The 27,151-nt window shown below is 53.9% G+C and overlaps 1 protein-coding gene across 5 annotated transcripts; it reads right to left on the reverse strand.

Moving 5' to 3' along the window:
* Positions 1–1,521: 1,521 nt before the first annotated feature.
* On the reverse strand, positions 1,522–26,146 carry INAVA (innate immunity activator). Of its 5 annotated transcripts, XM_054523506.2 has the most exons (11): positions 25,491–25,689; positions 22,111–22,294; positions 18,741–18,804; positions 17,597–17,721; positions 16,973–17,089; positions 16,035–16,257; positions 9,281–9,334; positions 8,234–8,441; positions 7,784–7,957; positions 5,169–5,853; positions 1,522–3,722 (listed from the first exon to the last, which is right to left on the reverse strand). In XM_054523506.2, the coding sequence occupies exons 1-11, from the start codon at positions 25,649–25,651 to the stop codon at positions 3,630–3,632; spliced, it is 2,088 nt and encodes a 695-aa protein (XP_054379481.1). In that variant the 5' UTR covers positions 25,652–25,689; the 3' UTR covers positions 1,522–3,629. The 5 variants fall into 5 exon arrangements, with proteins under 5 accessions (XP_054379481.1, XP_054379483.1, XP_002809685.4 ...); XM_054523508.2 differs by lacking the exons at positions 22,111–22,294; positions 25,491–25,689 and adding an exon at positions 25,696–26,146; XM_002809639.5 differs by lacking the exon at positions 22,111–22,294 and having other exon boundaries at positions 18,741–18,889; positions 25,491–25,840.
* Positions 26,147–27,151: the final 1,005 nt, after the last annotated feature.

Raw genomic sequence — 27,151 nt, forward strand, 5'->3', positions numbered from 1 at the left:
GCTTCCCATTTCTTCTCCATGGGAAGATTCGGGACCCTCTGAAGGGCCCTGGTCCTTCCTGATTTGCCTAGGAGTCTTCCATTCTGGCATCTTCCAGCATAGAGAATCTCAGACTCACAGGTGGGCTCCTAGGTCACAGTGGCCATCCCTCTGCCTCCAGGCCAGATTGCCTCTGGGAGTCTTGGTGCTAAAATCCCGAGGTCCCCTCTTCCCAGAGGCTTCTGTTCCCACCCCCTAATTCATAACCTTACTTCTGCCCTATGGTAGGGGAGCTAAGAGCCCCCACATGTCTGCCCCTCCCAGACATGGCCCAGGGAAGCCTGCTGGTGGACCAGGAAGAAACTGCTGTGCAACCTGGTTCTCTCACCGCCCTGCACTTCGGGTCCCCAAACGGGCGCATCCCATCGCTCACTGCCTTAAAGGGCCTTGCTCTGCCCCTGTGTCCGTCTCTTTTGTATCCCCCCTCTTAGCTGGTCTCTGTCTGTCCTGTTGTTGGGAGCTGCCCCTCGGACAGGTCATCCCCTGGGAACTTGCTCACCCTGTTTTCCCCGGGCCTAACACCATCGTCTAAAATACAGAATCCAACGCCCCATTCCCCACAAATAATAGGTCGAAGCGCTCAGGTCTGAGATCAGGATACCCCACAACTTCTCCAGAGACCCTGATGCCGTCTCCCCTCCCCTAACTTCCCCAAGAATGGAGTGCCCCAGACCCCTGAGGCCCACAGATCCCCGCGGCCCCCAGGGCTGCACCCAGGCAAGGCTGGAGGCGCCCCTTGGGCAGCGAGGGCCGGGGCCCTTCCCCGCCCCTTCCTTGGCTGTGGAGGGAACTGGCGGGAAGGGGGACCCCTTTACCTGACACGCCGGCGCCTCAGGTCCGGGCACAGCCTCTCCAGGGGGCGCTGTGCTCCGGGGCCCTGGAGCGGCCCCTGCAGGGCAGGCACGGAAGTGTCCAAGGTGGCGCTCCCCGCCCCTGGCCTCAGTGGGACCCCAGGCAGTGGAGGGGCTGTGCGCACTCTTGCCGATGGGGGAGGGGCCTGCGGAGAGCCCCGCCTCCTCACCACCCCAGGGAGGGGTCCCAGTCTTCCAGGTATGGGGAAGGGGCTGTTTCTCATGAGCCTGGGCTCCAGGCAGTCAAAGCTCCAGGAATGGCTTGGAGGCGCTGAGCCACCCATCTCTACCCTCTGCCTGGCCAGTGCCCTGTCCTTCTTGGGGAAGTGACTCCCAGAGGCCAGCTCCTCAAGCTGAAGAGGAGGCTGTAAGGAGCTTTGACAGGGGTTGTGCTGGCTTCCACCCTGCCCCGGAAGCAGAGAATCTGAGAGCCTCCCTCTACCACCCAACCCATCACACCAGCTCCCCAGGGACCTGGCCAGACCAGCTGGAGGGGCCGGGCAACTTGGCCACTTTGGCGGGCAGCCCAGGGGGCCGGGCTCAGCCTCTGCTCAGGAAACCTGGCGCACACACACACACACACGCCAAAAAATAAAAATAAATAAAAATAAAAAAATTCCTCATCCCCAGCTCAGCCAATCACAAAAAACAGACTTTATTGAAGTATTGAGCACTAAACCCCACACAATTCCAGCTCTGTAGCTGAGGACACAGCCACTTGGCAATGGCACCAGGTGTTATATAAGACCAATAAGTTAATGTAAAGGACGCTTAGGTGTGGAGGGCCAGTGCTCAGCCGTCTCCTGGCTCAGACCAAGGTGCTCTGGGCTCCAGTTAGGACACTGAGAGGCCAGGGAAACTAACATGCCCTGGAGAAAGGGGCTTAGAGACAAACTGGAAAAGCACAGCATCCAAGCAGGGTATTCACACATGGGGGGCAGAGTAGGCCCAAAAGGTGGGGGTTGCTGATGCGGTAAGAGCACAGTGAGAGAAATGCCAGGTGCATCCCTTCAGCCTCCTGCATCCTCCCCCAGGTTCCTTCGATGGGCCATCCTGGGTCTTCCCTTGGCACCCTTGTGCAATCGGCTATATCGTTTTCTTTCCAGTAGGGAGAACTGTGCCTCTTCTAGGTCAGACACCAGAGTTCTTGGAACCTTCTGCTTTATTCACAGTCTGTTCCAGTCCAGGTAACATGGGGGCAGAGAGTTCTGCACAGGTGAAGTCAGAACTCAGCTCTCCCTACCTCTCCTAGCCTCAACTCAGTTGCTTTCTCATTGAAGCAGATCCCCTGACCTGGAAGCAAAGAAGGCCCTAGGATGAGAACCCAGGGACAGCTGGGTGGTCTTAGCACAGGCAGCTTCCAGACTTGCTCCAGTCGCTGCAGCTGGGACAATTAATGAATGCCCTCAAAGAAAATTCAGCATCTTGTCAGCCCTTGGGAGTGAGTATGTCCATGTTTGTATAAATAACCACCTTCTCAGAGCAGAAGCATAGCTGGTGGGGGAGTAGGAACTGTGACTCCCTCTCCCAACCAGGACATGCCACAAAAGTGGTGCCTTTCCAAAACCACTTGTAAAGTATTGGTTTTTGGGACTATGATGAAAAAATGTTAGAAGGGCCAGGTGTGGTGGCTCATGCCTGTAATCCCAGCACTTTGAGAGGCCAAGGCAGGTGGATCACTTGAGGTCAGGAGTTCGAGACCAGCCTGACCAACATGATGAAACCCTATCTCTACTAAAAATAAAAAATTAGCACGCATGGTGGTGCTTGCCTGTAATCCCAGCTACTCGGAAGGCTGAGGCAGGAGATTCGCTTGAACCCAGGAGACGGGGGTTGCAGTGAGCCGAAATCTTGCTACTGCATTCCAGCCTGGGCGACAGAGCGAGACTCCATCTCAAAAACAAACAAACAAAATGTTAGAAGGAGCAGTGGGGCTGCAAGCCCTTGAGATGCCCAGAGGTAGCTGTCAAAGGGTGGCTGCTGTCCACTAACCACCAGCATGGACCAGCCCCCAGCCAGACCCCCTAAGCCTACAAACTGTGATGCCACTGACTCAAAGCTCAGAGGTCTGGGAGCCCACAGGGCATAGACAGGGTATAGTGACTGGGTCCCTAAAGAGGATTTATGGTGTCAGGAAAACAGCAGGGTCTAGCAAGACAATACACCACCGGGATATACTGACCTTTGACCTACCACTTGGTGTGTGCATCACAGAGCACATTAGAAAGGGGGAAGGGATTCTCCCCCAGCCCAGGCTGGGGTACCCAGAGACCTGGGAAATGGGGGAGAGTCATGTGCATGAGTATGTACCATGTCCAGCCTCCAGCAATAGTGGGACAGGAGGGCCGGGGCAGTTCCCCAGGGAAGTTCTTAGAACCAGAGCACAGAGCGTTGGAGAACTCCCAAGGTGGCCCACTCTGCTTCACTCGTCCTCTGCCACTTGTCTTGTATAAGGAGATAGAGGCTGTCAGTCAGACAGGCAAGGCCTTAAGTCCAGTAGGTCAAACTCTGGGGGATAAAGCATAATCACATCACAGAGGTCTTGAGGACAATCCACATATATAAATCCTTAGGTCAGGGCTTCTGAAAAAAGTCGTGTAAAAAAAATAATAATAAAAGGTCTCAGCTCCAGGTCATCGGCCTGCGATGGGGATGGGGGAGCTGAAAGAGGCACTCAGGGGTGGGGGGTCTCAGCCCAGCCCCTCTATGAAACAGTTTTTTCCAGCATGGGGTGCAGAGTTACACCTGGCTGATGATCTCTCCTTTTTCAGGTACAAAGACTTGCACAGGGGCCCCGTCAGGCGATCTCCGCAGCACACACACTGTGGGCACCTGCCACAGTCAGGAAGAAAGGAGAGGTGGGTAAATGAACCAGGCAGAAAAGCGGGGACAGCAGGCACAGTTACACCATCCTTATCCCTTAGGGACACTGAGCAGCAGAAGCAGAAGCAGCAGCAGGCCCTGGCACTCAGCCCTTTCCTCCCAGGAGGCTCTCTGTTCTTCAGGGACCCCATTTACACATTTTCCTCCCAGGAGGCTCTCTGTTCTTCAGGGACCCCCTTTACACATTTTCCTCCAGGTTCCTTTGGGGTGTAACAGGCGCCCTGACCTCCTCCTCCCCCACCTTTCCTGGGCTCACTTCTCATCACCCTCCCTGTCTGGCAGGTTGAGATGGGCTGGGTCTATCCAACCAAGGACAGGCCCAGGCGTGCAGGAAAGGAAAAGCACGTCAGCTGGAGGGCGCGGCCTGGGACTGGGGCCAGGGTGCTGCCAGGCCCAGGATGCCAGCTGCAGTCCAAAGAACCATGGGTGGGGGAGGGACACGCAGCTGGGTCTGCTGGGAATCTGGGGTCTCAAAGAAGCAGCTTGTTGATAAGTTCTGGAGCACATCCCCTGCAGAGCCCTCCGTACCAGGGAGAAAGAATAAAGAAAGGATTCCTGTGTGTGGCTCCCCACTTCCAGAATGAAGAAATAGGGGCCAAGGAAACCAAGGCTGCCACCCTACCCAGTGTCAGGGTGCTCTATCCTATATACTACCCTCCAGCCTGCTCCCTGGCCTCTGCGGCCCCAGATGATAATAAAATCACGTATCTAGTGCTTACCATGCATTGCTCTAATCATTTCAGCCTCTTGGCCGCCCTATGAGATAGGTACTCTACTACTCTCATTTCACAGGGGAGGAAACACTAGGTCCAAAGGGGTTAAGTAACTTGCCCAATCATACAGCTCGTAAGTGGCAGAACTGGGATTTGAACCTGGTGGTCTAGTTTGAGGGTGGGTGCTCTTAACTCTGATGCTACCCTTCTTCTCGGCTTGGTGCTGAGGAGGGGTGTCAGGGAGGATGCTGATGCCCAGAAAATCACAGGTTCTGGCTTCTGCAATTCATTACCTACTCTCCCTTTGTCCTAGACCTTCAAATGGAAATTTGAGGGGCTGATTTGGACTCGACTGTTGATTACGAAGAGCCTTATCTGCTTTGTGCATCATCATTTAGGGAGGGAAAAAGTCTCAGCTATCTTCGGGGATCATCTCCACCAGTGTAAATGCTCTTGAGCTAGACATGGCAGGCAAAATTAGGAGATGCCCCAGGGAAGCCAAGAGTGCCTTCCAAAGCCAAGAGGAAATGATTTTTTGGCCTGTTCTTCCTAGATGGGGATTACCCAGCCACTAGGTTGCTGCTTTGATGCCTCTCTATCCTTGCACATGCTAGAATTACAGCCCCTCTCCAGCAAGACAGCCCTCCTGCCTGGCCCTGGGGTCCCTCCAGAGCAGCCGTACCTGTGCCCGGGGTCCCAGGGCTCGCCCGAAGCCCTCTCTCCCGAGGGGCAGGCTCCTGACCCGGAAAGCTCCTTGGCGGTCCAGTGAGTGGGGGCGGGCGCTCCGGAGGCGTGCACGCTCGTGCCACCACTTGAGCTCCTCCGACACGGCAGCCTTGCTGAGCCCCCGGCCTGCCGGGCTGTCCTTCAGGGAGGGCGTCCGCACGATGCGGCTGCGGGAGGGCACCAGCCGCTGGTAGCGCAGGGGAGTGCCCTCCTCCTCATAAGCAGGGCCCGGGGCTGCGCGGCACAGCTCCCACTCACCAGGAGGCAGGGGGCTCTCAGCCACCACCACGTACCGCCCCGCCGGGAAATAGCCAGGGGGCAGCAGTAGCTTGGGGTGGTGGGCGACCAGCTCTCTGCTGCCAGCTGGGACCCAGGCCCCGCGGTGACGATGGGTCTTGGGAGGGGACAGAGGCTGCAGAAAGGAGATGTCGGGGCTGCTGCTGCCCGGCGAGGCGGGGTGGGAGATGCTGGAGACGTCAGAGCCACTGTCTTCTGAGCAGGAGTGGCAGGCGGCGTGGGGCAGCGGGGGCTTGGTCGCGGGAAAGCAGGAATCTGGCACTGTCACCGTGTAGTGAGTGGGGCGGCGGCGGGGAAAGGCGCTGCGACCTCGGCCTTCAGGACCCGCCCGGAAGGAATCCACCCTGAAGAGGGAAAGAGAGGCATTCTGAGTGTGGGGGGCAGAAACTCCACACTGGGGTTGGGGCAGGAGGTGGAGTTAAAACAGGTGAGTCCTGCTCTACCTCAAGGCCCAAGCATGGCCCTCGTGCAAGACCCTTGTCTTAGGTCAAACCTCCCAAAGCAAACCAACAAACCCTCTGCTGGGCTGCGTGGGTGCAACGCATTCCTTCACTGTGTGCAAATGTGTTCCTGCTGCATTCACAAGCTTGTGATTCGTGTAAAGTGTGCTACATCAAGTAGCACATTAAGTACTTTCTTTAAAGTACTACATTAAGTACTTTCAGCTTAGGTACACCGTGTCCAGTGGCAGATCATCCACAGCATCTGTTCGGTAGGCACTGCCAGATACCTGACTTGAACGTGTAAAAGCTGTCATGTGGTACCCAGAGCAGTTACATGCAGCCCAAGACCGGCAGGGGCTGAAATCCAGCCTTCATTTCACTCTACTAATGCACCCAGGTATGGGGCTGTGTCTGCCTTTTCCTAATTTGCACAAAGGCATAGTTTGCAAAATGGCCCTGGTAGCATGTGAAATATAAAATCTATTGCTGTGTGGTGGTGGACGCCTGTAATCCTAGCTACTCAGGAGGCTGAGGCAGGAGAATCGCTTAAACCTGAGAGGCGGAGGTTGCAGTGAGCAAAGATTGCGCCACTATATTCCAGCCTGGACGACAGAGCAAGACTCTGCCTCAAAAAAAATTTAAAAATTAAACAAAATCCATTGCTTTACTTGACAGCAGTTGTCCCACGCTGCCCCCAGTTCAGTGCTTCCTGACCAGCAAATTTAAGCTGATGGAGAATTCAGCAGTGCTTTCATGCTGCCCCAGTCCCCATATGGTATGGCCAATACTGCCTGTCAACGCTTAGCCATTTAAACTATTACCAAGTAGCAGATGACTTAGAAAGTAACATACAGTCAATTCTCATTATTTGCAGATTCAGTATTTGTAATTTTCCTAGTTGCTAAACTTTATTTTTAATCCCCAAAGCAATATACACAGTGCTTTCATGGTCATTCTTGGACACTGCAGAAAAGTGACAAATTTGAGTCTCTTTAAGTTCTGAGGTTAAACGAGGCCATGTTCTGCCCTCATGTTTCAGTTCTCATGCTGTAAGAACACAGTGTCCTTTTTGTGGCATATTTATGTACTGTGTGTGTTTTTGCTTTGATTGGTGATTCTGCTGTTTAAAATGCCCCCAAATACAGTGCTGAAGTGCTGTCTACTGTTCCTCCCTAAGGCATACTGGGAAAAGGCTGTGGTGTGCCTTATGGAGAAAATATGTGTGCTAGGTAAGCTTCATCTGGGTATGAGTTACAGTGCTACTGGCCATGAGTTAATGAATCAACAACCCATATTAAGTAAGGTGTCCTTAAGCAGAAACTCACATAACACAAGGTTATATATTAATCAGTTGATGCAAAATATCATGACCAGAGGCTCACGGGAACCTAACCCTATATTTCCCCAGGGGCAAGGGTTCAGTATTTGCTAATTCAGGATTTGCGTCAATTTTACTTTACAGAACATAACTACCACAGATAATGAGAATCAACTGTGCATCAATTGAAAAAGTGAATTGCCTATTGTCAGTGACCAATAATAATCTACCAGCACAAGGAAACATGGCAAGGGTAGAAAATTTGAATCAAGTTATGCAAAAAGACAAAACTAGAGTCTTTGGAAGAAAACAACTTGCTTCATGGATGGCCTTTGGCTTTGCGGGGTGCAGTGCATTCTCTGTTGAGAGGCGCCCCAAGAAGAGATCCTAAGAGAAGTCAAGGCACTAGCCATGTGTCACCCAGGGTTGTCCCACCTGTGTCCTGGGAGCTCCCACCCTCCAACGATAAGCTCTGAGTGGGTCCCCCATCTCTCTGGGGAAGCTGTCTCTTACCTCAGAGACTGTGACTGGCCCCTCCTCTCCTGCATCTCGGGGGTGGCTGGGGCACTGGTGCGGCCCTGCCACTGGCCAGGAACACCACGGATGGGAACCACGTGGTAGGAGGCAGGCTCCAGAAGCCACAGGCTGGAGGCACTGGGCCCATCCTGTGGTGTGGTGGCTGGGCTGCTGCAAAAGGATTAGAGACAGGTCAGTGGCACGAATGCCTCCATTCAGGGGCTCAAGAGGTGCAGAAGAATGGGGATGCAGTGGAAGGGGCTCTCAAAGTTAGTGGGGCAAACTGCCAGCACCCTTGGGGAATTACCAAGGCTCACGCCTCCATCCCACGACTGCAGGAGCTCTCTCCTCCAACTTCCACTCTTCCATCTGCCCAGCCTATAGCCATCCCCAGCATAGCTCCCACTGACTCCCAGCCCTCCCCTTCTCCCTTCCCCCGATCCTGACCTGGACTCGCTCCAGGGCTCAGAAGACTTCCTGGGCTTCTCATAGGGGTGGTCCAGGCTGGTCTCCTTCCAGGGGCTGTTCTGGACTGGAGCCCGTTCCGGGCCCCCAGGCTCAGGTCCTGTTGGCTGCAGACCCTCAAGGGTTTGGGGTGGGAGAGGCCGAGAAGGTGGGGCTGGGGACTCTGGAGGTTTTGGCATTTGGGATTCCTCTGCAGGAGTAAAAGAAACCTGGTAAGGCCAGAGGCTGGGGGAACCGGCCCAACAAGAACCTCCACAAACCACAGCCCATGCCTCGCTCTCCCTCCCATGCTGGCTTGTGCAGCTGCTCCAGGCCATGGCTCCAGCCCTAGATGCTCAAACATGTTTTCTTCTCCTTTGGGACTTACTCCTTCCCACACAGCCCTATTTTATGCCTTCCTCCTTCAAGATGCCGCCCAGATTGACTCTCTTGGGCTTACAGTGCTCCACTTTCTAACCTTTGTTCCTGGTACCATGTCTGCAGTTATCTTTTGTTTACCTATTTTTCTTGTTCCTGCCATGCCCATATGGCCTATTTCCTTACTGGCTTGGGCACTCCCCTGGGCAGGACTGTGACAGCTTCTCGATCCACCTTGACCCTGGCATCCTCATGGTTTGTAGACAGGGTTCTTAATCTATAGACTTGTGTTTCCTTCCCCAATGCTCCCTTCTTTTAAAAAAAAGCAATGATTGTGGGCAGATTGCTCTTTGGCTCTGACTGGTGCATCTTGAAATCACACCCAAGGGTGAAGGAGGGACATCTGGAGTTGATCAGCTCTCTTGGAGTTCACCTTTCCTTTCCCTGTAAAAATAATGAGCTTCCAGAATGGGAGATGATCAGCACATTCCCCATCTTCAACTGAGCATGTGCAAGGACACGTGGAAATTGACATGAAGTCCAAGCGGAAACCCTAAGCCTGGCACCTAGTCTTCACTCCCACTTAAATTCCACATCAGCAAACTGCCCAAACCCCATGGTCTTGCAGTAGGAGTCCAGCCTTGACAATAGTCCCCCAAACGTCCTTCTCACCTTCCTCCAGGAGGAGCCCATCTGACAGGGAGCTGTCATCAGAGGCACTGAGCTCTGGGAAAAACAAAGGGGAGAGAAGAGAAGGAAATGAAGAAATGAACAAACAGATATGAGTAACCAGCAGTGCTAAGCAGCTCAGGCCTGATCACTCCCCCAGGACAGCATCAGTTATGAGGAAATACCCTCTGTGTGCTAAATACACATTGGGAGTGAACTTTTTTTTTTTTTTTTTTTTTTTAAGAGACAGGGTCTTACCCTGTTGCCCAGGCTGGAGTGCAGTGATGTGAGCATGGCTCACTGCAGCCTTGACCTCCCAGGCTCAAGGGACCCTCCTACCTCAGCCTCACAAGTAGCTGAGACCACAGGGGCATGCCAGCACACCCAGCTAAATTATTTTATTTTTTGTAGAGAAGAGGTCTTGCTGTCTTGCCCAGGCTGATCTTGAACTCCTAGGCTCAAGTGATCATCCCGCCTTGGCCTCCCAAAGTGCTGGGATTATAGGCGTGAGCCACTGAGCCTGGCCTGGGTGTAAATTTACTACACGGAAGTAGAAAAAAATAGAAGGCAGAGCTAGAGACAGGAAACCTGATTTTAATCCTGACTCTGATATTAGCTATGCAACCTTGAATAAACCATTTCAATGCTCTAGACCTGTTTCCCCACCTGTCAAAAAAAAAAAAAAGAAAAAGGGTGTCCTCTGGCAGGGCTTCTTGGCAGTGGAAAGGAAAGACAAAGGGTCATTTTGGAAGGCCCTTAGGATAAAAAGAATTTCATGGCCAGGCACGGTGGTTCATGCCTGTAATCCCAGCATTTTAGGAGGCCAAGGCAGCAGATGGCTTAAGCCCAGGAGTTCAAGACCCACCTGGGCAAAATGGTGAAATCTGGTCTCTACAAAAAATACGAAAATTAGCCAGGCATGATGGTGCGTGCCTGTAGTCCCAGCTACTTGGGAACCTGAGATGGGAAGATCACTTGAGCCTGGGAGGTCGAGGCTGCAGTGAGCCATGATCACACCACCACACTCCAGCCTGGGCAACAGAGTGAGACCCTGTCTCAAATTAAAAAAAAGGGAATTTCACTCTAACTTTTGTATAATCATCTCACATCACAAATACAATTCAAAGATCCCAATGTGAGACCTCCTGCATTACCAACAACAAGAGGAACGCAAGGTAGGAATTTGAATTTAAGATAAGGCCTGGCCAGCTGGCCCCAGGGAAGTTTCTTCAGTTGGTGATCTGGCAAGTCACCTGAAGGAAATTCGGTGTGACTTTTCTGCATGGTATAGCAGCACTTGTTACCTAAGAAATCAGTGGGAAATCATCTTTGCTATTGCTTTTGAAGAAACTTAAGCCTTCAGATTTTTTTTTTTTTTTTTTTTTTTTTGAGATGGAGTCTCATTCTCTTACCCAGGCTGGAGTGCAGTGGCGTGATCTCGACTCACTGCAACCTCCACCTCCCGGGTTCAAGCGATTCTCCTGCTTTAGCCTCCCAAGTAGCTGGGATTACAGGCACCCACCACTATGCCTGGCTAATTTTTGTATTTTTAGTAGAGACAGGGTTTTGCCAGGTTGGCCAGGCTGGTCTCGAACTCCTGACCTCAGGTGATCCACCCACCTCGGCTTCCCAAAGTGCTGAGATTACAGGCGTGAGCCACCATGCCCGGCCAGGCCTTCAGATCTTGAGAATAAGCCTAAAGTGACCTGGATGGAACTCATGAAACATTTTCAACTGTGTTTGAGAATGAAGATGAGGAAAAAGTAATAATTGCTAATGTTTCTACTATGCCAATACATTTCTAAATACAGCACTTTATATATATTAATTCAGGTAATTCTCATAACAACCACGTAAGGTAGATATTATCATCTGCAAGTGACAGTTGAGGAAACCACGTCTCAGAGGAGTTGAGTAACGTGGTTTAGGTTGTATATTCAACAAAGGTGGTTGAGTCAGAATTCACACCCAGACAGTCTGACTGGAGTCTGCTCTTAACCACAACCCTTTATGGGCTCTCCCCTGTGAGCTTGCATCTCAAATGCATGGGCATTGCCCAGGAAGTTTCAAAAAAAGTAAAAAGTTCCAACCATCTTGAAATCCCTTACAACAGAGGTTAGCAAACTGTGGCCCAGGGGTCAAATCCAGTTCAATAGCTGCTTTTATAAATAAATGTTTATTGGAACACTGCTATGAATTTGTTTATTCAATGTCTGGCTGTTTTAGCACTGAAGTAGCAGAGTTGAACAGTTGTGATAAAGACCAAACAGCCCACAAAGACTAAAATATGTACTATCTGGCTCTTTATGGAAAAGTTTGTTAACCTTTGCTCCACAACATTTTTTTTTTAAAGATGGGGTGTTACAATGTTGCCTAGGCTGGAGTGCAGTGGCCCAATCACAGCTCATTGCAGCCTTGACCTCCTGAGCTCAATCTCCCACCTCAGACTCCTGAGTAGCTGGGACTACAGGTGTCCACAACCATGCCTATCCAATTTTTTTATTTTAGTTATTTGTAGAGACAGGGTCTCCTTATGTGGTCCAGGTAGGTCTCATACTCCTAGGCTCAAGAGATCCTCCTGCCTTGGCCTCCCAAAGTGATGGGATTACAAGCTTGAGCCACCATGCCCAGCCTGCTCCGCAACTTAATGAAAAAAACGTTACCCAGAGCAGGCGGTAGATTTGTAGGACATGTGGTGCCAGGAGCTGGGCTTGACTACTGAGTAGCCAGACAGCCTATGCTTTGCTTGGCTTACAAGTAGCCTTTACTTTAGGGTTCAATTAAAGAGACCCCCTCTTACTGAATTCTGGTCTCCTGCCTTTGATCTTTTATAAAAACCTTAGGAATAAAGATTTTCATTGGGCCAGGCACACCTGTAATCTTAGCTACTCCAGAGGCTGAGGCAGGAGGATTGCTTAAGACCAGGAGTTTGAGACCAGCCTGGGCAATATAGCAAGATCCCATCTCTAAAATAGTTTTTTTGTTTGTTTTGTTTTGTTTTATTTGCTGGGTGTGGTGGCACATGACTGCAGTCCCAGCTACTAGAGGCTGAGGAAGGAAGATCACTTGAGCCCAGGAGTTCAAGGCTGCAGTGAGGTATGATCACACCACTGCACTCCAGCCTGAGCAACAGAACAAGACCCTGTCTCTTAAAAGATTGGAAAAAAAAAAAAAAGATTCAGGTTTCTGAGAGCTGCTCACTATCTCAGTAACTGTCCCAACCCTGCCCTAGCTCAACGTTCTCCTGCCCCGCAGCAGCATCGCAGGACACCCCAGGCAGAGGGGTAACGGTGGAGATTATACTCACAAATGCTGAGCCTCCCCCAAGGCTATGCTGTCTAACACAGTTGCCACTAGCCACATGTGGCTATTTTCATTAAAACTAAATAAAGTCAGTTCTTCAGTCACACTAGGCACAGTTCAAATGCTCCATAGCCACATGCAGCGAGTGGCTACTGTATTGGACAGCACAGATACAGAACACTTCCATCATCTCAGAAATGCTATGAGAGGCCAGGCGCAGTGGCTCACACCTGTAATCACACCACTTGGGAGGCCGAGGCGGGAGGATCCCTTGAGGTCAGGAGTTCGAGACTAGCTTGAACAATTTGGTGAAACCCCATCTCTACTAAAAATACAAAAATTAGCTGGGCGTGGCGGCATGCATCTGCAGTCCCAGCAACTCAGGAGGCTGAGGCAGGAGAATTGCTTGAACCCAGTAGGTGCAGGTTGCAGTGAGCTGAGATGGCTCCACTGCACTCCAGCCTGGATGACACAGCGAGACTCCGTCTCAAAAAAAAAAAAAAGAAAAAAGAAAAAAAGAAAGGAAAAAGAAATGTTATGAGGATGTGGCTAATGGCTGGTGTTGTTGACCAACAGATGCATCCAGAGCGCCTATTACATTGCACAGGTGGGTGCTGGGTGGCCCTCATGGGGTTCACTCCAGTAAATGAGCTCAACACCTGACTGCTCCCTGCCACTGCAAAGTATGGCTGATGACTCTCACCTAGCACAGTTACTTTCCCAAACTAAATTACCCTTGTATGGAGCCCAAGGGGGCAGGGTGGTTTTTTGTTTGGGTTTTTGGTTTGTTTGCTTTTTTCCCTTTTCTTTTCTTTTTTTTTTTTTTTGAGACGGAGTTTCGCTCTTGTCACCCAGGCTGGAGTGCAATGGTGCAATCTCGGCTCACTGCAACCTCCGCCTCCTGGGTTCAAGTGATTCTCCTGCCTCAGCCTCCCGAGTAGCTGGGATTACAGGCATGCGCCACCATGCCTGGCTAATTTTGTATTTTTAGTAGAGACAGGGTTTCTCCATGTTGGTCAGACTGGTCTTGAACTCCCAACCTCAAGTGATCCACCCGCCTCGGCCTCCCAAAGTGCTAGGATTACAGGTGTGAGCCACTGCACCTGGCCTCGGGTTTCTTTTTTCTTTTTTTTTTTTTTTGAAATGAAGTCTCACTCTGTCGCCAGGCTGGAGTGCAGTGGCACGATCTTGGCTCACTGCAACCTCCACCTCCCGGGTTCAAGTATTTCTCCTGGCTCAGCCTCCGGAGTAGCTGGGACTACAGACATGCGCCACCATGCCCGGCTAATTTTTGTATTTTTAGTAGAGATGGGGTTTCACTATGTTGGCCAGGCTGGTCTTGAACTCCTAACCTCATGATCCGCCCACCTCGGCCTCCAAAAGTGTTGGGATTACAGGCATGAGCCACCATATCCGGCCTTCCCTTTTTAATTCAAAACACCTCAGCTACTAATAATTCTGCTTTACTTCCTCCTTTCTAGGAGGGCTCGGCTGGACAGAGGAGCCACAAAACAGAAATTACTTGTCCAGAACTGATCCCTTCTGTGCTCTCACGACGGGACTTTAGATCCCAGGGCCTGAAGTTGGCCAGTGGGGTCTTGATTCCTGATGTGGGAAAGTCAGCAGCTACACCAGTTGTCTCCTCTCCACAGCTCTGTCTTCACCTGGACTGAGTGCTCCAAGGTTTCAGAACCTCATCCTCCTGCCTCCCACAGAGCCCCAGGGAAGTCCTGGCCTGCTCCCGACTCCCAACAAGAAGCATTATGGGTCACAATGGCAGCATCAGGGTGACACTCCCCTGCCACCCATCATGGGCAGAAGCTCCCAGCAATGGCAGTCCCGGTGGACAGGGGAGGCTGCTGAGCACTGTGAGGCTGGACCAGGGAGCAGGAGGCGCTGCAACCAATGGGCAATCTCACCGCCCTGACCTCTCCCTGCAGGCACAGAGCAAGTTGGCCCTTAGGGGCTTCCATGTCCAATTCAGCAGCTACCTTTCAAGGTTGCTGTCAAGTCCTGGGATCCCTGTTGAGAGTGGAGTAAGGTTGTAGAACTTGCTTCCATTAGAGCCTCAGAGACTGGGAGTGTTGTTCTGCGGCCAAGCCAGAACCACTGGAACCAGACGAAGGTCTGGCCATTTTCCCTGGGTCAGCCCCACTGTCTTCTGAGTTTACTGGGTTAACTGTCACATGGAGGCACCTCCTCCTTTATCACTTACTCTTGGCTGCGGGAGGTGAGCTGGGTGGTGTCTGGTCACGCACTTTCTACCCTAAATTGGAGGCCACGGATGGGAGCAGGGACTTCTGAGACCTGTGCTGAGATAACCCCCTGCCTGAGGCATGGGCCCCGGGGCACAGGGACTAGCAAAGGCCTTCCAGCTTCCCCATGACTGCTCCCAGGCTGAGGAGAAGTCTTGGCAAAAAGCCAACACGATATGCAGGGATGGGAGCCTGAGAATGTGAGTGAAGGCTGAGACCTCTGAATCCAATTCTGTTGCAGGGCCACGGCCTCATTCCCTCCTGGTTCCCTCTGAGGCAGCCAGGGAGGTCTGGGTCCCATGTGAGAGATGGGGGGCAGAGCTGAGTCATGGGCCTGCTGTGGTAGGGTTTGGAATGGAGAGATGCAAGTCCTGACCTGATAGGCTGGCCTTGGGTCAGGACAAAGGAAAACAGTCACACCTAAGGGCTCAGAACCACCTGTTGGAAGCTAACCTGTGGTGGACACACTGATGTGATGTGGCAGGCCCTGGGCATCAACAACTCACTAGGTGCCCCCGCGGCCACCAGTCTCTGGGCCAAGGAGCTCAGGGATTGAACTACAGACGTAAGGAGGGCAGAGAACAGACATGGAAGGAACCCACCCTTGACCAGGGTGGTTGTAGATACTTAAGGGGCTGTGGGGTGTGGCACCAGTGCTGCTGGATTTCAACCTGAGCATCTCCTAAGTAGCTGTGGGCCCCTGAAACAATTCAGTGATCAGTAACACATAGCAATGGTCAAACCCTTTGCTGCCTAACTCAGGCCAGGGGACTACACATCAACTCAGAGCCTCGGGCTCACAGGAGCCTCACAATACCCTGACCCAGACACCATCACCCTGTGGGCCTGGAGGGCAGCGGGGCCAGCCTGGGCTATCCAGTTGAATAACCTTGGATTCAGCTCAGGGTCAGCTGAGAACTATCTCTGTGTAGGAAGTCTCTTGAAGGTAGTGTATTTTGAGGAGGATACGGAAGGAGAGAGTAGGGTGTTTTCTAAGGAGACGGAGGAGAGAACCTCACAGGATAGGGAAGACTTGCTGGAGTTGGAGAGAAACAGGATGGGATGGAGCTGAACCCAAGAATCAGCTTTACCCAGCTGGAGCCGAATGCAAAGGCAGTGGCACGGGGCTGTGTGCCCACCATCCCTCAAAAGCTCATTTAAGGAGCATGGCCCAAGGGCCCTCAGGGCAGCAGGCTCACCTCGGCCCAGGGGGAGAGCAGCAGCCGGAGGTGGCTCGCTGTTGCGCCGCTGCTCGACCAGGCAGCGCTGGAGCTCCTGCAGCTTCTTCTCCTCCTGCAGCATGGAGTGCTTCCGCTGCCGCCGAGCCTGCCTGCTGAGGTTCTCCTCCAGGCACAGCCGACGGGCTGCCTCTGTGATCTGCAGCTGCAGGGCCAGCTGGCGCTCCAGGCTGCTTAGGGGGTCCTGAGAGAGGGAGCAGGAGTGAGGCTAGAGAGAGGCAGGGAGATTGGGGGCCCAGAGGGTAGAGAGCGGCCCTGACCCAGTGCTCTAGGTCCCAGTCCTAAGCCCTGAGAACAGAAGAGAGGCAGACAGCAGCACCAATGGACGGATGTGGAGCAGAGGGTGGAGGGGTGGGAGGAGCCAAAAAGCAAACTTGTCAGCCTGAAAAGCTGGCATGGGCACCCACCCACCAGCCCGCCTGCTGAACCCGGCAGGGTGGGAACCCAAGTGGGACACTTTCCCTCCTGACCCCAAAGGGTGGGGCAGGCTGGCCCATGGGAAACTGCTGCCATTGACGCCACGGGGGAAGGGCACCCAGGGCCTGACTGCCCCCACCTCCTCCTGAGAAAGGAGGACAGCCCTAGGGGCCAGAGTAACCTGTCTGAGCAGGCTATTGCCCGCTGGGTTGGTGGCCAGTGCTCTTAACTGATCTTCTGCCCAATGGGGCCAAAACCGGTGTCCTCCCTTGAGCTCCCAGCTCTCAGTTCCATGGTGGCGCCCCTTCTCCCCAGCCATTTGGGCTACATATTCATGGTGCCCCTCACCAACAGGCAGCCAAGTACCCTCACTGGGTGTGAAAGGGTGGAAGGGAACCTGCCAGGGTACTGAGCTGAGGTGTGGTGTCTCAGTGATCAGCTTTGGGGATCGAGGGTACTGGCAGCTTCCTGAGGTTCCTCACCTCTCTGTGCAAGGCCCAGTCATCCAGTTTGTAAGCCGCTCCGATCCTGCGGCGAACCTTGGGGGCCTTTTCCCCTGGTTTGAGGGGATACTCCGCTGGCAAGGTGCCCGTCAGCTCCTGGGGAGGAAGCAGAGACCAGCCAGGTCCTCTCCACCTGCCCAGCCTTGGCTCACTGGCCCCTTCACTGCATGTGCCTGCCTTCCACAGAAGTCCTGGTGGGACCACGCTCCACCCCACCTCATCCCATCCTCCACACTGTCTTTCCTGTCTTCAGACCCACTCTGCACTCCTCCCCTTTCCCTTCAGACCTCTTTCTGATCACTTCCTCCAGAGCTACACCCACCCGGGTTACAGCACTCATATGCACTTATGTCTATGCAGTCCCTCTGCAGCGCCTGATGAACTTTGTTCTCTGTGCCTGGGCCCCCCGCCTGGGTCTGACTCTTCTGCATCCAGCACAAGGTCCAACACTGCATCATGGGGACTCTGGGGCCCAGCCCCCAGCCTGATGTCCAGAATTCCCTCAAGAATGGGGCTCCCTCTCCCCAGCTCCCGCATCCCCACACGTGGCTTCACAGCTCCTCAGATGAACCCGATGCTTGTGTGTGCTGGCTGGGGCCTCACCGCTTCCCGAAGGCAGAGTCTCCTCAGCTCCTCCAGGCAGGCCTCCAGCCTCGCCTCCAGGGCCCTCTGCTGCTTGTGCACTGCATGCGTCAGCTCCTTCATTGGGGAGACTGGGCTGTCGGGGCCTGCAAGGGTGGGGGGCACATGCTCAGGGATGCTGAAGGTGGAAGCCTCCTCCGTTACTTGTTGACCACCCCTAGGGGAATGCACATGCACACACATGCACACACATGCACACACACACACCCACTCACACACACACATCTCATGCCTGCCCACAAATTGCAGGCTGGCTGCTGTGGCCTGTGTCACAGCCACAAAACACCACGTCTCTTGGCTGCACAAATGTTACAGCCCAGAAGGGAGGGTCGTCCCACCAGGTGACCTATGTGGGGGAGTGCAGGGAGGGAGTTCTGCCCATGCAGTCCTCCCCCCACTCCTCCTCCCTTCTTCTTCCACTTTTCCTTCTCCTTCTTCTTCCTCTCTCTCTCTCCCTCTCCCCACTACCACACACACATAGGCCTCTTCTTTCTTGTCCTCTGTCAAGACTAGGCCAGACTAGGCCCACAGGTCTGGCCAAACAGAGAGGCAGGACTTTCACGTTGGCCAGATCATATTTTTTTTTGAGATGGAGTCTTGCCCTGTCGCCCAGGCTGGAGTGCAATGCTGCGATCTCAGCTCACTGCAACCTCTGCCTCCCGGGTTCCAGCGATTCTCCTGCCTCAGCCCCCCAAATAGCTGGGACTACGTGGTAGCCAGGATGGTCTCAATCTCCTGACCTTGTGATCCACCCGCCTTGGCCTCCCAAAGTGCTGGGATTACAGGCGTGAGCCACCGTGCCTGGCTAAGATTTTTCAACTTCTCAACAGGGGCTAAAGTTGAACACTGCAGATCCCTCTTCCAGATAGAACCAAAACTCCAAACCAGTTTTCTCCAAGGAGGAAAACTCCACATGTCCCTGAGGCTCCAGCCCTTCCAAAACCTCCTCCTCCTCCTCCCAGCAGAGGCCTCTCCCTCTCCTTCCTCTCAGCCCTTGGGAGTCTCAGCCCGGCCAGCCCTAGCACCTGGGGACTCAGGACTTAGGAGTCAGGGCCAGGGACCAGGGACCAGGGACCAGGGCAGGGGGATTTCCCTGAACACTCACCAGACTGCAGGATGATGCCGCTGTCGGTGTCGCTGACCTCATCCTTACTCTCCATGGTGGATTTCTGGAAGGAGAGGGCACAGAGCAGGGAGGGGGGACACCGTGACCAGCCTGGGCCAGGTTGTATAGGTAGCCTGGAGTTTCCCCAGCTTTAAAGAGAAAAGAGAACAATAACAAAAAAGCTAGATATGAACCATCTTGGTTACAAAAAGCTTAACAAATGCTTGAGAGCAGGGGAGTGGAAGGGAGGACTGTGCTTCAGGAACAATCTAGGGTGGGAGATTCTGGCACTGGGGGTGCTGACCGAGAGAAGGGGCTGTGGGCCTCACCAGCAAACCCTGTTCTCAGTGGGCTCTCAGGGGCCCAGCCTAGCTCCCCTCTGGGCCTAAGTCCTCTAGGCGTAAGGGGGTCGACAGCTGTGGTAGCCACAAGAGCCACTTGACTGGGGAGAAGGGCAAGAAGGAAAAGAGCAGCGACAGGATAAAAAGGAAGGGGACAAAAAATGGGATGAGATAACAAAGAAAGGAGGAAGGGGGCCCAGCATGGTGGCTCACGCCTGTAATCCCAGCATTTCTGGAGACCAAGGCAGAAGGATTGCTTGAGCCCAGGAGCTCAAGACCAGCCTGGACAACTTAGACCCCATCTCTCCAAAAATGAAAATTAGCCGGGCATGGTGGTGTGCACTTGTAGTCCTAGCTACTCAGGAGGCTGAGGCAGGAGGATTGCCTGAGCCTGGAGAAGTCAAGGCTGCAGTGAGCCATGTTCACACCATTGCACTCCAGCCTGGACAACAGAGAGACCCCGTCTCCAAAAAAAAGAAAGAGGAAGGGGAAGACATCTTTATGGGACACAGCTATCCTCAACCCAAGAACCCAGGAGGTGTGAGGCATGTCCTACTGCCCCAGTGGCCGAGGGCACTTCAAGAAGTGGGCAGGCACATGGCCAAGGCCCTGGTCTGGGACCTCCAAAGCCCAGGATGCCCGCTGTCTGAATTGGCACCCTGGACTCTGAACTTCACATCTGCAGATATGTGCAGCCACTGAATGCCGAGAGCTGTCCCAAAGCCCTCAAACAACTTTCAAACCATCAGTTACTCCTAGGAGAACCTTGAAGGGGAATCAGCCTGCATCCCCTACACCCCGCAGCCAGGGGAGACCCAGGGCTGTGTATGTCAGGGTTGCCAAGGGTTGACAGGTGAGGGGCGAGCAGTGACTAGAGCAGAAGCTGCGCAAGGACAGAAAGGAGATCAACTGCTCCTCTGCCTGCTTCGGGGTGGAGAACACTTGGGTGGTACAGGTGCCATCCCATTGTGTCGGCTCAGCTAGGGACCAGTCACCCAGATAACACCTGTGCCCACCCCCTCTCCCTCTTCACCTCTTCACCAACCCACACCCCTGGTTGGGGTCCCAGCTGGCCAGGGCCTGGCAGCTGCTGGCTGCAGCAGGGGTGGGAGGGATGGGCGGAGCCCGTGCAGGCGGTCCGGTCTGGAAAGAGAGCCCAGCCACCTCCTCACTGAGTCAGCCCATTGAGCAAGAGTCCAAAAGTCCTTCCGAGTTTCTGTCTGGAGCCTATCCTGCCTCCTCAGAGCGCGGGTTGCAGGGTGGGGGAGGTGAGCTCCACCCCTCCGCAGGCAGCCAACAGGACAGAAAAGTCGGCCTTGGGAAAGCTGGTAACAAAGCAAGGCCAACAGGGAGAGGGGACTGCTGTCAGCCAGGTCCCCGGTGATACCTCTCCACCCATCAAGATGATAAGAGCAGGACGATCAAGAACTTTTGTAGACCCACATAAACAACACAGCAACCACAGGCAGCAACAATCAAACACAAAGCCCTGAAAGCAACATGTACCTTGCACTTTGGAATTTCAGTTATTCAAGGAAGTCTAGAGAATGCATGGGAGAAGTATTTTTTTTTAACTTTATGGGAGGCCTTTGCAAACATGCCAAAGTTCTGAAAGATTGGCCATATATTCTGGAACCCCACCCCGCAGGATACTTCGGATGACTATTAGCTCTGCACTGTCCATCTGTCCCATACTCTATCCCTCATAGAGATAAGAACAGGACAGAGGAGCAGGCAGCTCACTCCCACCCCTTCCCACCCACCCTAGCCATCCTCTCACCCTCCCCAGAAGCCAAGGGCAGGGTGCAGCCAGAGCTAGGAAGCAAGGTGGTCTCAGCTAGCACGCTGAGTGTGTCTGCTTTGGACAGAGGAGGAAGTAATATGGGAGGGGAAGCCATTAATTAGTCACGCTTGCTAATTAATTATTAACCACTAAGTAGTTGCCTTGGAAAGTTGGGCCAACTCAGCCCCTGCTTCTCAGGGGCTCTGAGACTGTTGCAGAGGAGTGGGGACTTACAGGGACAGAGGGGTACCTTAGCATGCCTCCTGTCTCCGCCAGCTTCCCCTTCTCCCAGCTCAGCCCAGTCTCTCACTGCCAGCGTCAAAGGGGAGGCACTGATCTTCCCAGTGGTCCCAGGCTGATGCTGGGTCCTCTCTGGGATGACTTGCCGCCCCAAGTAGCGCAAAGAGAACAGCGTCAGACGCCCAGAGCCCCCGGCTGTGGGCTCAAGGCTTGGTTCTGCTGCGGTCTGTGCTACCTTGGGGAAGTCACCAGGCCTCCCCGGGCTTCCTATCCTCCTGTGCATAATAAAGACTGCACAGTGTCTAAAGCCTTTCCAGGCCCCCAGTCTGAATCTCGACCTCTTGGTCAATGTCAGGCCAAGAAGGAAACCCGCACAGCCATGTAGCAGACCCCCACATCTGCCTCTGCCCAGGCCGCCCTCCACAGCTGTAGGGAACCTGCCCCAGAGTCCACAGGTGAGAGAGAGGGCACCACCCCCACCCAGGAGGCTATGAGTCTTAAGTGTCTAAGGCATTGCTTTTAGATAAAGGCAGTTCAGGTATCATCCCCGCCCCCTCCCTAACACAGGGATCCCTCCTGGGCCTCTTCAAGCCCCAGTACTGGGCCCTAAAAAGCAGCCCACCCGGCTGAACAATGTCGCCAGAAAAAGGCAGAGGAGACCAGAAGGGGCACAGAGGGAGGGAGAGAAACTCCAGAGCACCTTCCCTCAGGCCGGGCCATGGGGGATCCTCCTCTATCCCAAGCGTGTCCCCGAAGCCAGGTCTCGGGCCTGCCTGTCCCAGCTCATCTCTGCTTGCCCTGCCTCTGGTGGAAACTAAGGCCTGGGCAACCATAGGAACAGGCTCCCGTCCAAGCCCACCAGCACCCCTCTGTCATCCCTACACCCTAGACGTAGGCTGGCGGGGGTGGGGGTCGGAGGGGGGTGATGGCCACTGCTTGGGCTCCTCCACTCCCAGGCCAGCCTGCTCTCAGCCCCAAAGACCCATTCCACCTACCCCGCCCTCACCTGCTTCTGGGCTTTAGTCCAGGAGTTTGAGAAACAGCCCCTGCTTCCAGTCAGGGGGCTCAGGGCCCTCGCATGTCGCCTCAGGGTCTCCCAAGCCACAGGCCTGTGCTCTCTCTCCGGCCGACGGGGCTGCTGGCCGTCCGTCCGTCTCGGCTCACCTGCCTGCCTTGCCGTCCCTCCCAGCCTGCCGGGCCAGGGGAACCAGGTTACTTGTTATGACTTGAGTCAGAGGGGAGGAGCAGGTGAGCAAGTCCTTCCCTGAACTAATCCCGTGCAACTGGTGCCGGCAGGCAGCTCCTGGGCCTCTGCACTTCCCGGGGGCAGGAGGGTAGCAGGGAAAAAGGGGCTCCCATGGAGGAATCCCCAAAGAAGGCAACAACAAGGGTCATGTCTTCGTGGCCTCAAGAGACCCTAGTACAACGTTCTGAGCTGTGAGGTAACTGCGTGCCCTCCTGTCCTGACCCTGGCTCTCCCTGCCTTCCTTTGACCTCAGTTTCTCTTTCCAGAAATTAAGGCCTGTTAAGCACCCCCGAAGCAGGATGAAATGTCCACCGTCCGTGGAAAAAACAGGCAGGACATTTACAAACTGACAGGGATGGGTCACGGCTCTTCCCCACATACCGAAATGGAGACCAAGGCCTGGGTTTTATCTCTCCCGAGTGAGGATTTTAAAACCTCAGGCAAGGCAGCTGGAATTCCAATAGGCAGAAGTTCTAGAACCTTAGAGAGAGAGGATCAGGCTGTTCTTTTTATCCCAGACATCGTCCCCCAGGGGTATCAAGGCCATCACTTCTCTGTTGATTATTTACATCCATCCCCCAGCAATGCATGTTCATAGGGCACTGACAGGCACTGACCTGAGCCCAAGTCCTGTTCCCTACTCCACAGGAGGTCCACTGTGACCCCAGACCCTAAGCCCACTCCCCAAATGCAAGGAACCGGAGACCAAAATGGAACTTATTTCCTATAAAAAATAAGCCTCAAGGTCTTCCATCCCACCGACCCCCAAGCAAATGGGAAACTGGAATCTAGCCTATTTCAAGGGGGAAGTAGAGCTAAGGCTGACTGTTGCCTGGCCTGTCCCCAGCAGGCTGCACCCCTCAAGTCTCCATCTTACCACCTCCCTTTCCCCCCACTCTCTGATCTTCCCACCATTCCCCCCACCCAGATTCCAGTGCCTCAATATATGTCTGGATTGCTTCCCCTCCCCCAGCCCCTAAAAAGCCCTGTCCCCACTCCCTACCCCCAAGTGCAGGGATGACAGAGGAAGTTTGCTTTCACCAGGCATCTCCTGTGGAGCGGAACTCATGGGGCTGGAGTCCGCCAGCATCCCCCACTGCTCCAGTGCACACACCCAGCACACCTTCACATTCCTGTACACACCCTTTTTCCAAACAATGCTAGCCCCAGAGTGCTCCAGGCTGACCACCTCATTTTCTGCCCAGGCTGAGGCTGAGGGGCCCTAACAGGGGTCAGTTCCTCCTCCCCCCACCCCATTGGGAGCTTGTTCTCTGGGTCTCCCAAAGAGCCTGCAGCCCTGCCCTTCCCCAGTCCTCCTTGACCCACCGTCCCTCCCCATAGAGGCTTGGCACTTTCTTACAAAGTCAAGCAGAGAGGGGTTGACTCTGGGCATAAGCGGCCCTTCCTCCACCTTGCCCAGCTCCAGGTGGGGGTTGGTGGAAGTTTCTACCAGCTGTGAATTGGCTCACAGTTCACATTTCTTAATGCATAAAATAAAATTAAGAAGATCACTAAAAAAGTCAATTATATGAAATAAAGTTCTAAAAATATAAAAACATAGCAATATATATGCTTCTTTATTAACATTAAGCAGGGTCTAGCAGTGGATAATTTCACACAAGGGCTGAGTGTAAACAATACTTCAAGATTGCTGTGACTGCAGTGTGATATGAAACTGTGAATTCTATTAATGGCAAAGTCACAGGTACTGCCAATGCTACTGTGATTTGTTGTCTTCATAACTAAAGGTGATGTTAAAATCTGTTAAAGGTTGGTGAAAAACAATGATATCTTTTTTTGCCTCACCTAGTTTACACGCCCTCTGAATTCTATCTACAGATGCCTAATGCCAATGAACCCAGTTAAGAATCCCTGCCCTCAGGTAATCCACCATCTCTGACTTCAGGGGAGGTTAGTATAGATGCTCAATCTCACTGTTTGCATTGATCCTTTGGAATTCTCAAAAACGCCTTGCTCTCCCAAATTCACGCTCAACATTTCCCAACCCTGCAGAATCTGAGGTTTGGAAGGGAGCTGGCAAACCAAACCTCCTGCCAAGAACCCCGGGGAGCCATCCTTGGAGCTCTCTGATGGCCATGTCATTCAATTCAAAATACCAGTGGGGGAGGTGGGCACTCCAGAGGCCAGCTGGGAATCTGAAACAGCTCCCCACTCCAGCCAGGCCGGGGAGTCAGGGGACTGATGCCCCAGCCCCAAACCCCAGAGTGCCGTCCAGACCACCAGTTGGTGAGGAAGTGGTATTTCCTTGCAAAACATTATAGTATTTGGAATCTGATCTTTGCAGACAAGAGCCCTTCCCCAGGGAAGAGAAACTGGACCTCTTCAGTGTTTTCGTTTCCTAAGGAAAAGTCCCGAATCAGAAAACTCTTCCCCAGCGCTGTAGCCATCCACTCTCCATTTTTTAAAAAAAAGTTCCTTCTTTTAGGGTCTTCTGATAACACCAGATTTGAAGTTCTTTAAAGCAAGGGCCTCGTCCTACCATCTTCACATCCCCAACAGCCTCCAGCAAAGTAGTCTCAGGCACTGCTAAAATCTTACTTCATAAATTAAGGAATCAATGGCCAGCGCTAGAGACAACAGTGAAAAAAGGAAGAAGTGAAATAGCCCAGGACCCTCCAGACAAGAGGGGTGGGAGATGGTTCCTTCACTGTTTTCTTACTCGCATCTGCTCCCTGCTCACTAGGAAAGGTGTTCGCCTCCACTAAGCAAAGGTGGAGTGGGCTGGGACAGGGGAACTCCAAGCCAGCTTGGAATGCGCCCTGAAATGAGACCTCTAGGCTTTCTCTAAAAAGCCCCTTTGTCCTGTCCACCCTGCTCCCCTCCCCCACTGCGCCCTCCACATCCAGGCTGGCCCGAGACTTTGCTCCTTTTGTTTGGCTGCTTTCTGGCTTCCCGGAACCTGGCCAGGAAGACCCACAGGAACGAAGAAGGTCGAAGGAGAAAGGTTGAGGGGCTGGAAATGTGCATTTTTGGTAGGAACTCAGAATTCCTGCCCCTTTGAAAAAATTAGCCCATTCCCTGTAGGGCACCCTCCGCTAAGGCTGAAGACCATGGGTTCAGGGGCCCGATCCCCCGCCCCAGTTCACCCGCGCTGGGTGCCCCGAAGTTTTCCCTCTTACCTGTCCCATGGAGCTCTGGCGCCGCCCGCCTGCCCCTGCGCCCTCCACTCCAGCCTCGCAGCTTCAGGACCTGTTTGTCCAGGCCATCTTCCCTCCCCCCGAGCCTCCCCGCGGCCTGCCCTCCCCGGAGGTATTTCATTTAACTTCGGCATTTGCAGCATCCCAAATGTTAAAGATCCCAAGACATCTGTCCCCTGGGGCATACCAAGGCCCAGAGGAAAGAGGGGAAGACGCAAGAAGGGACTGGAGAGTCCGATCCAAGAGTCGGGAGGGAGCCGCACGCGGGTGTGACGAGGTACCCGCAGGGGTGAGCGAGCTGCGGGAGCAGCCGCTCGAGGGGCGAGACTGTCCCCTTTGCCCCGCTTTCGGACGCCCGCGCGGTGGGACACCCCCGGCGCCGCCAGTTTCCGCAGCCCAGGCGGGACGAAGCTTCTCTCTTGGTCCCAGTGCCGCCTTTCATTCGCGCGCTCTGGCCTGGCTGGGGCCAGTTCTCATTCCTGGAGACCCCCAAGTGGAAGAATGAAAGGAGCCTGCGGAAGGGCGCTCCCCCGACCCTGTCCTCCCCGCAGGCGCCCTCCCTCTCGCTGTGCGGCGCTGCGGGCCGCGGAGCCCGGACGTGCAGGTCGCGCGGGGATAGCCGCTCCTCCCCGGCCCCGGCCCACTCCCACTCCCACTCCTCCCGCCGGGCCCGCTGGCTGAACTCGAGCTGGCTGAAGGGAAGGAGCACCCTCCCGGCGAGCGCCTCCTGCTGCCCGCTGCGAGCTGCTGTGTCCCCGTTCATCCATTCATTCACTTCCCGGTTTTCACTTGTTCAATAAACACTTATTGAGCACCTACTAGTGCCCAGCACGATGGATCAAAGCTAAAGCCCCATTCACTGGAGGATTCTCCAATCTAGACGAGTGATGAAGCAGCACAGTACCTGAAGTAAGGGCTAGGACCCTGGGCAAGGAGAGGGAAGGCTGACCCAGGCTGAGCCTCGGCAAAACTTGGCCAAAGGAAGCAATACCAGAAGATAAGAGGGAGACTTGAAACAGCAGTGACAGGTGTACAAAAGCACAGCAGCAAGGGAGCACAGCGGGTTCCAGGAGCTGCAGAGAGGTTAGGGTTTTGGATGAAGAAGGAGTAAAGGGAAAGAACATGGAAGAGAGACGAGGCTAATTCGTCAGTCAGGGGCTCATCCAGAAGCAGGGCAGCCAGGCGCAGAGGCTCACGCCTATAATCCCAGCACTTTGGAAGGCCCAGGCCAGAGGATCGCCTGAGGTCAGGAGTTGGAGATCAGCCTGGGCAACATCGTGAAAACCCGTCTCTACCAAAAAATAAATAAATTGGCCAGGAGTGGTGGCACGCACCTGTAGTCCCAGCTACTTGGGAGGCTGAGGTGGGAAGATCACTTGAGCAGGGAGGCGGAGGTTGCAGTGAGCCGATATCCCGAGACTGCACTCTGGCCTGGGAGACAGGGCAAGATCCTGTCTCAAAAAAAAAAAAAAAAAAAAAAAACACAACGAACGGCCAGGCGCGGTGGCTCACGCTTGTAATCCCAGCACTTTCGGAGGCCAAGGCGGGTGAATCACCTGAGGTCAGGAGTTCAAGAACGGCCTGGGCAACATGGCAAAACCCCATCTCTACTAAAAATACAAAAAAAATAGCCAGGCATGGTG

Source organism: Pongo abelii, chromosome 1 (genome assembly GCF_028885655.2).
Source record: "Pongo abelii isolate AG06213 chromosome 1, NHGRI_mPonAbe1-v2.0_pri, whole genome shotgun sequence".
NCBI lineage: Eukaryota > Metazoa > Chordata > Mammalia > Primates > Hominidae > Pongo > Pongo abelii.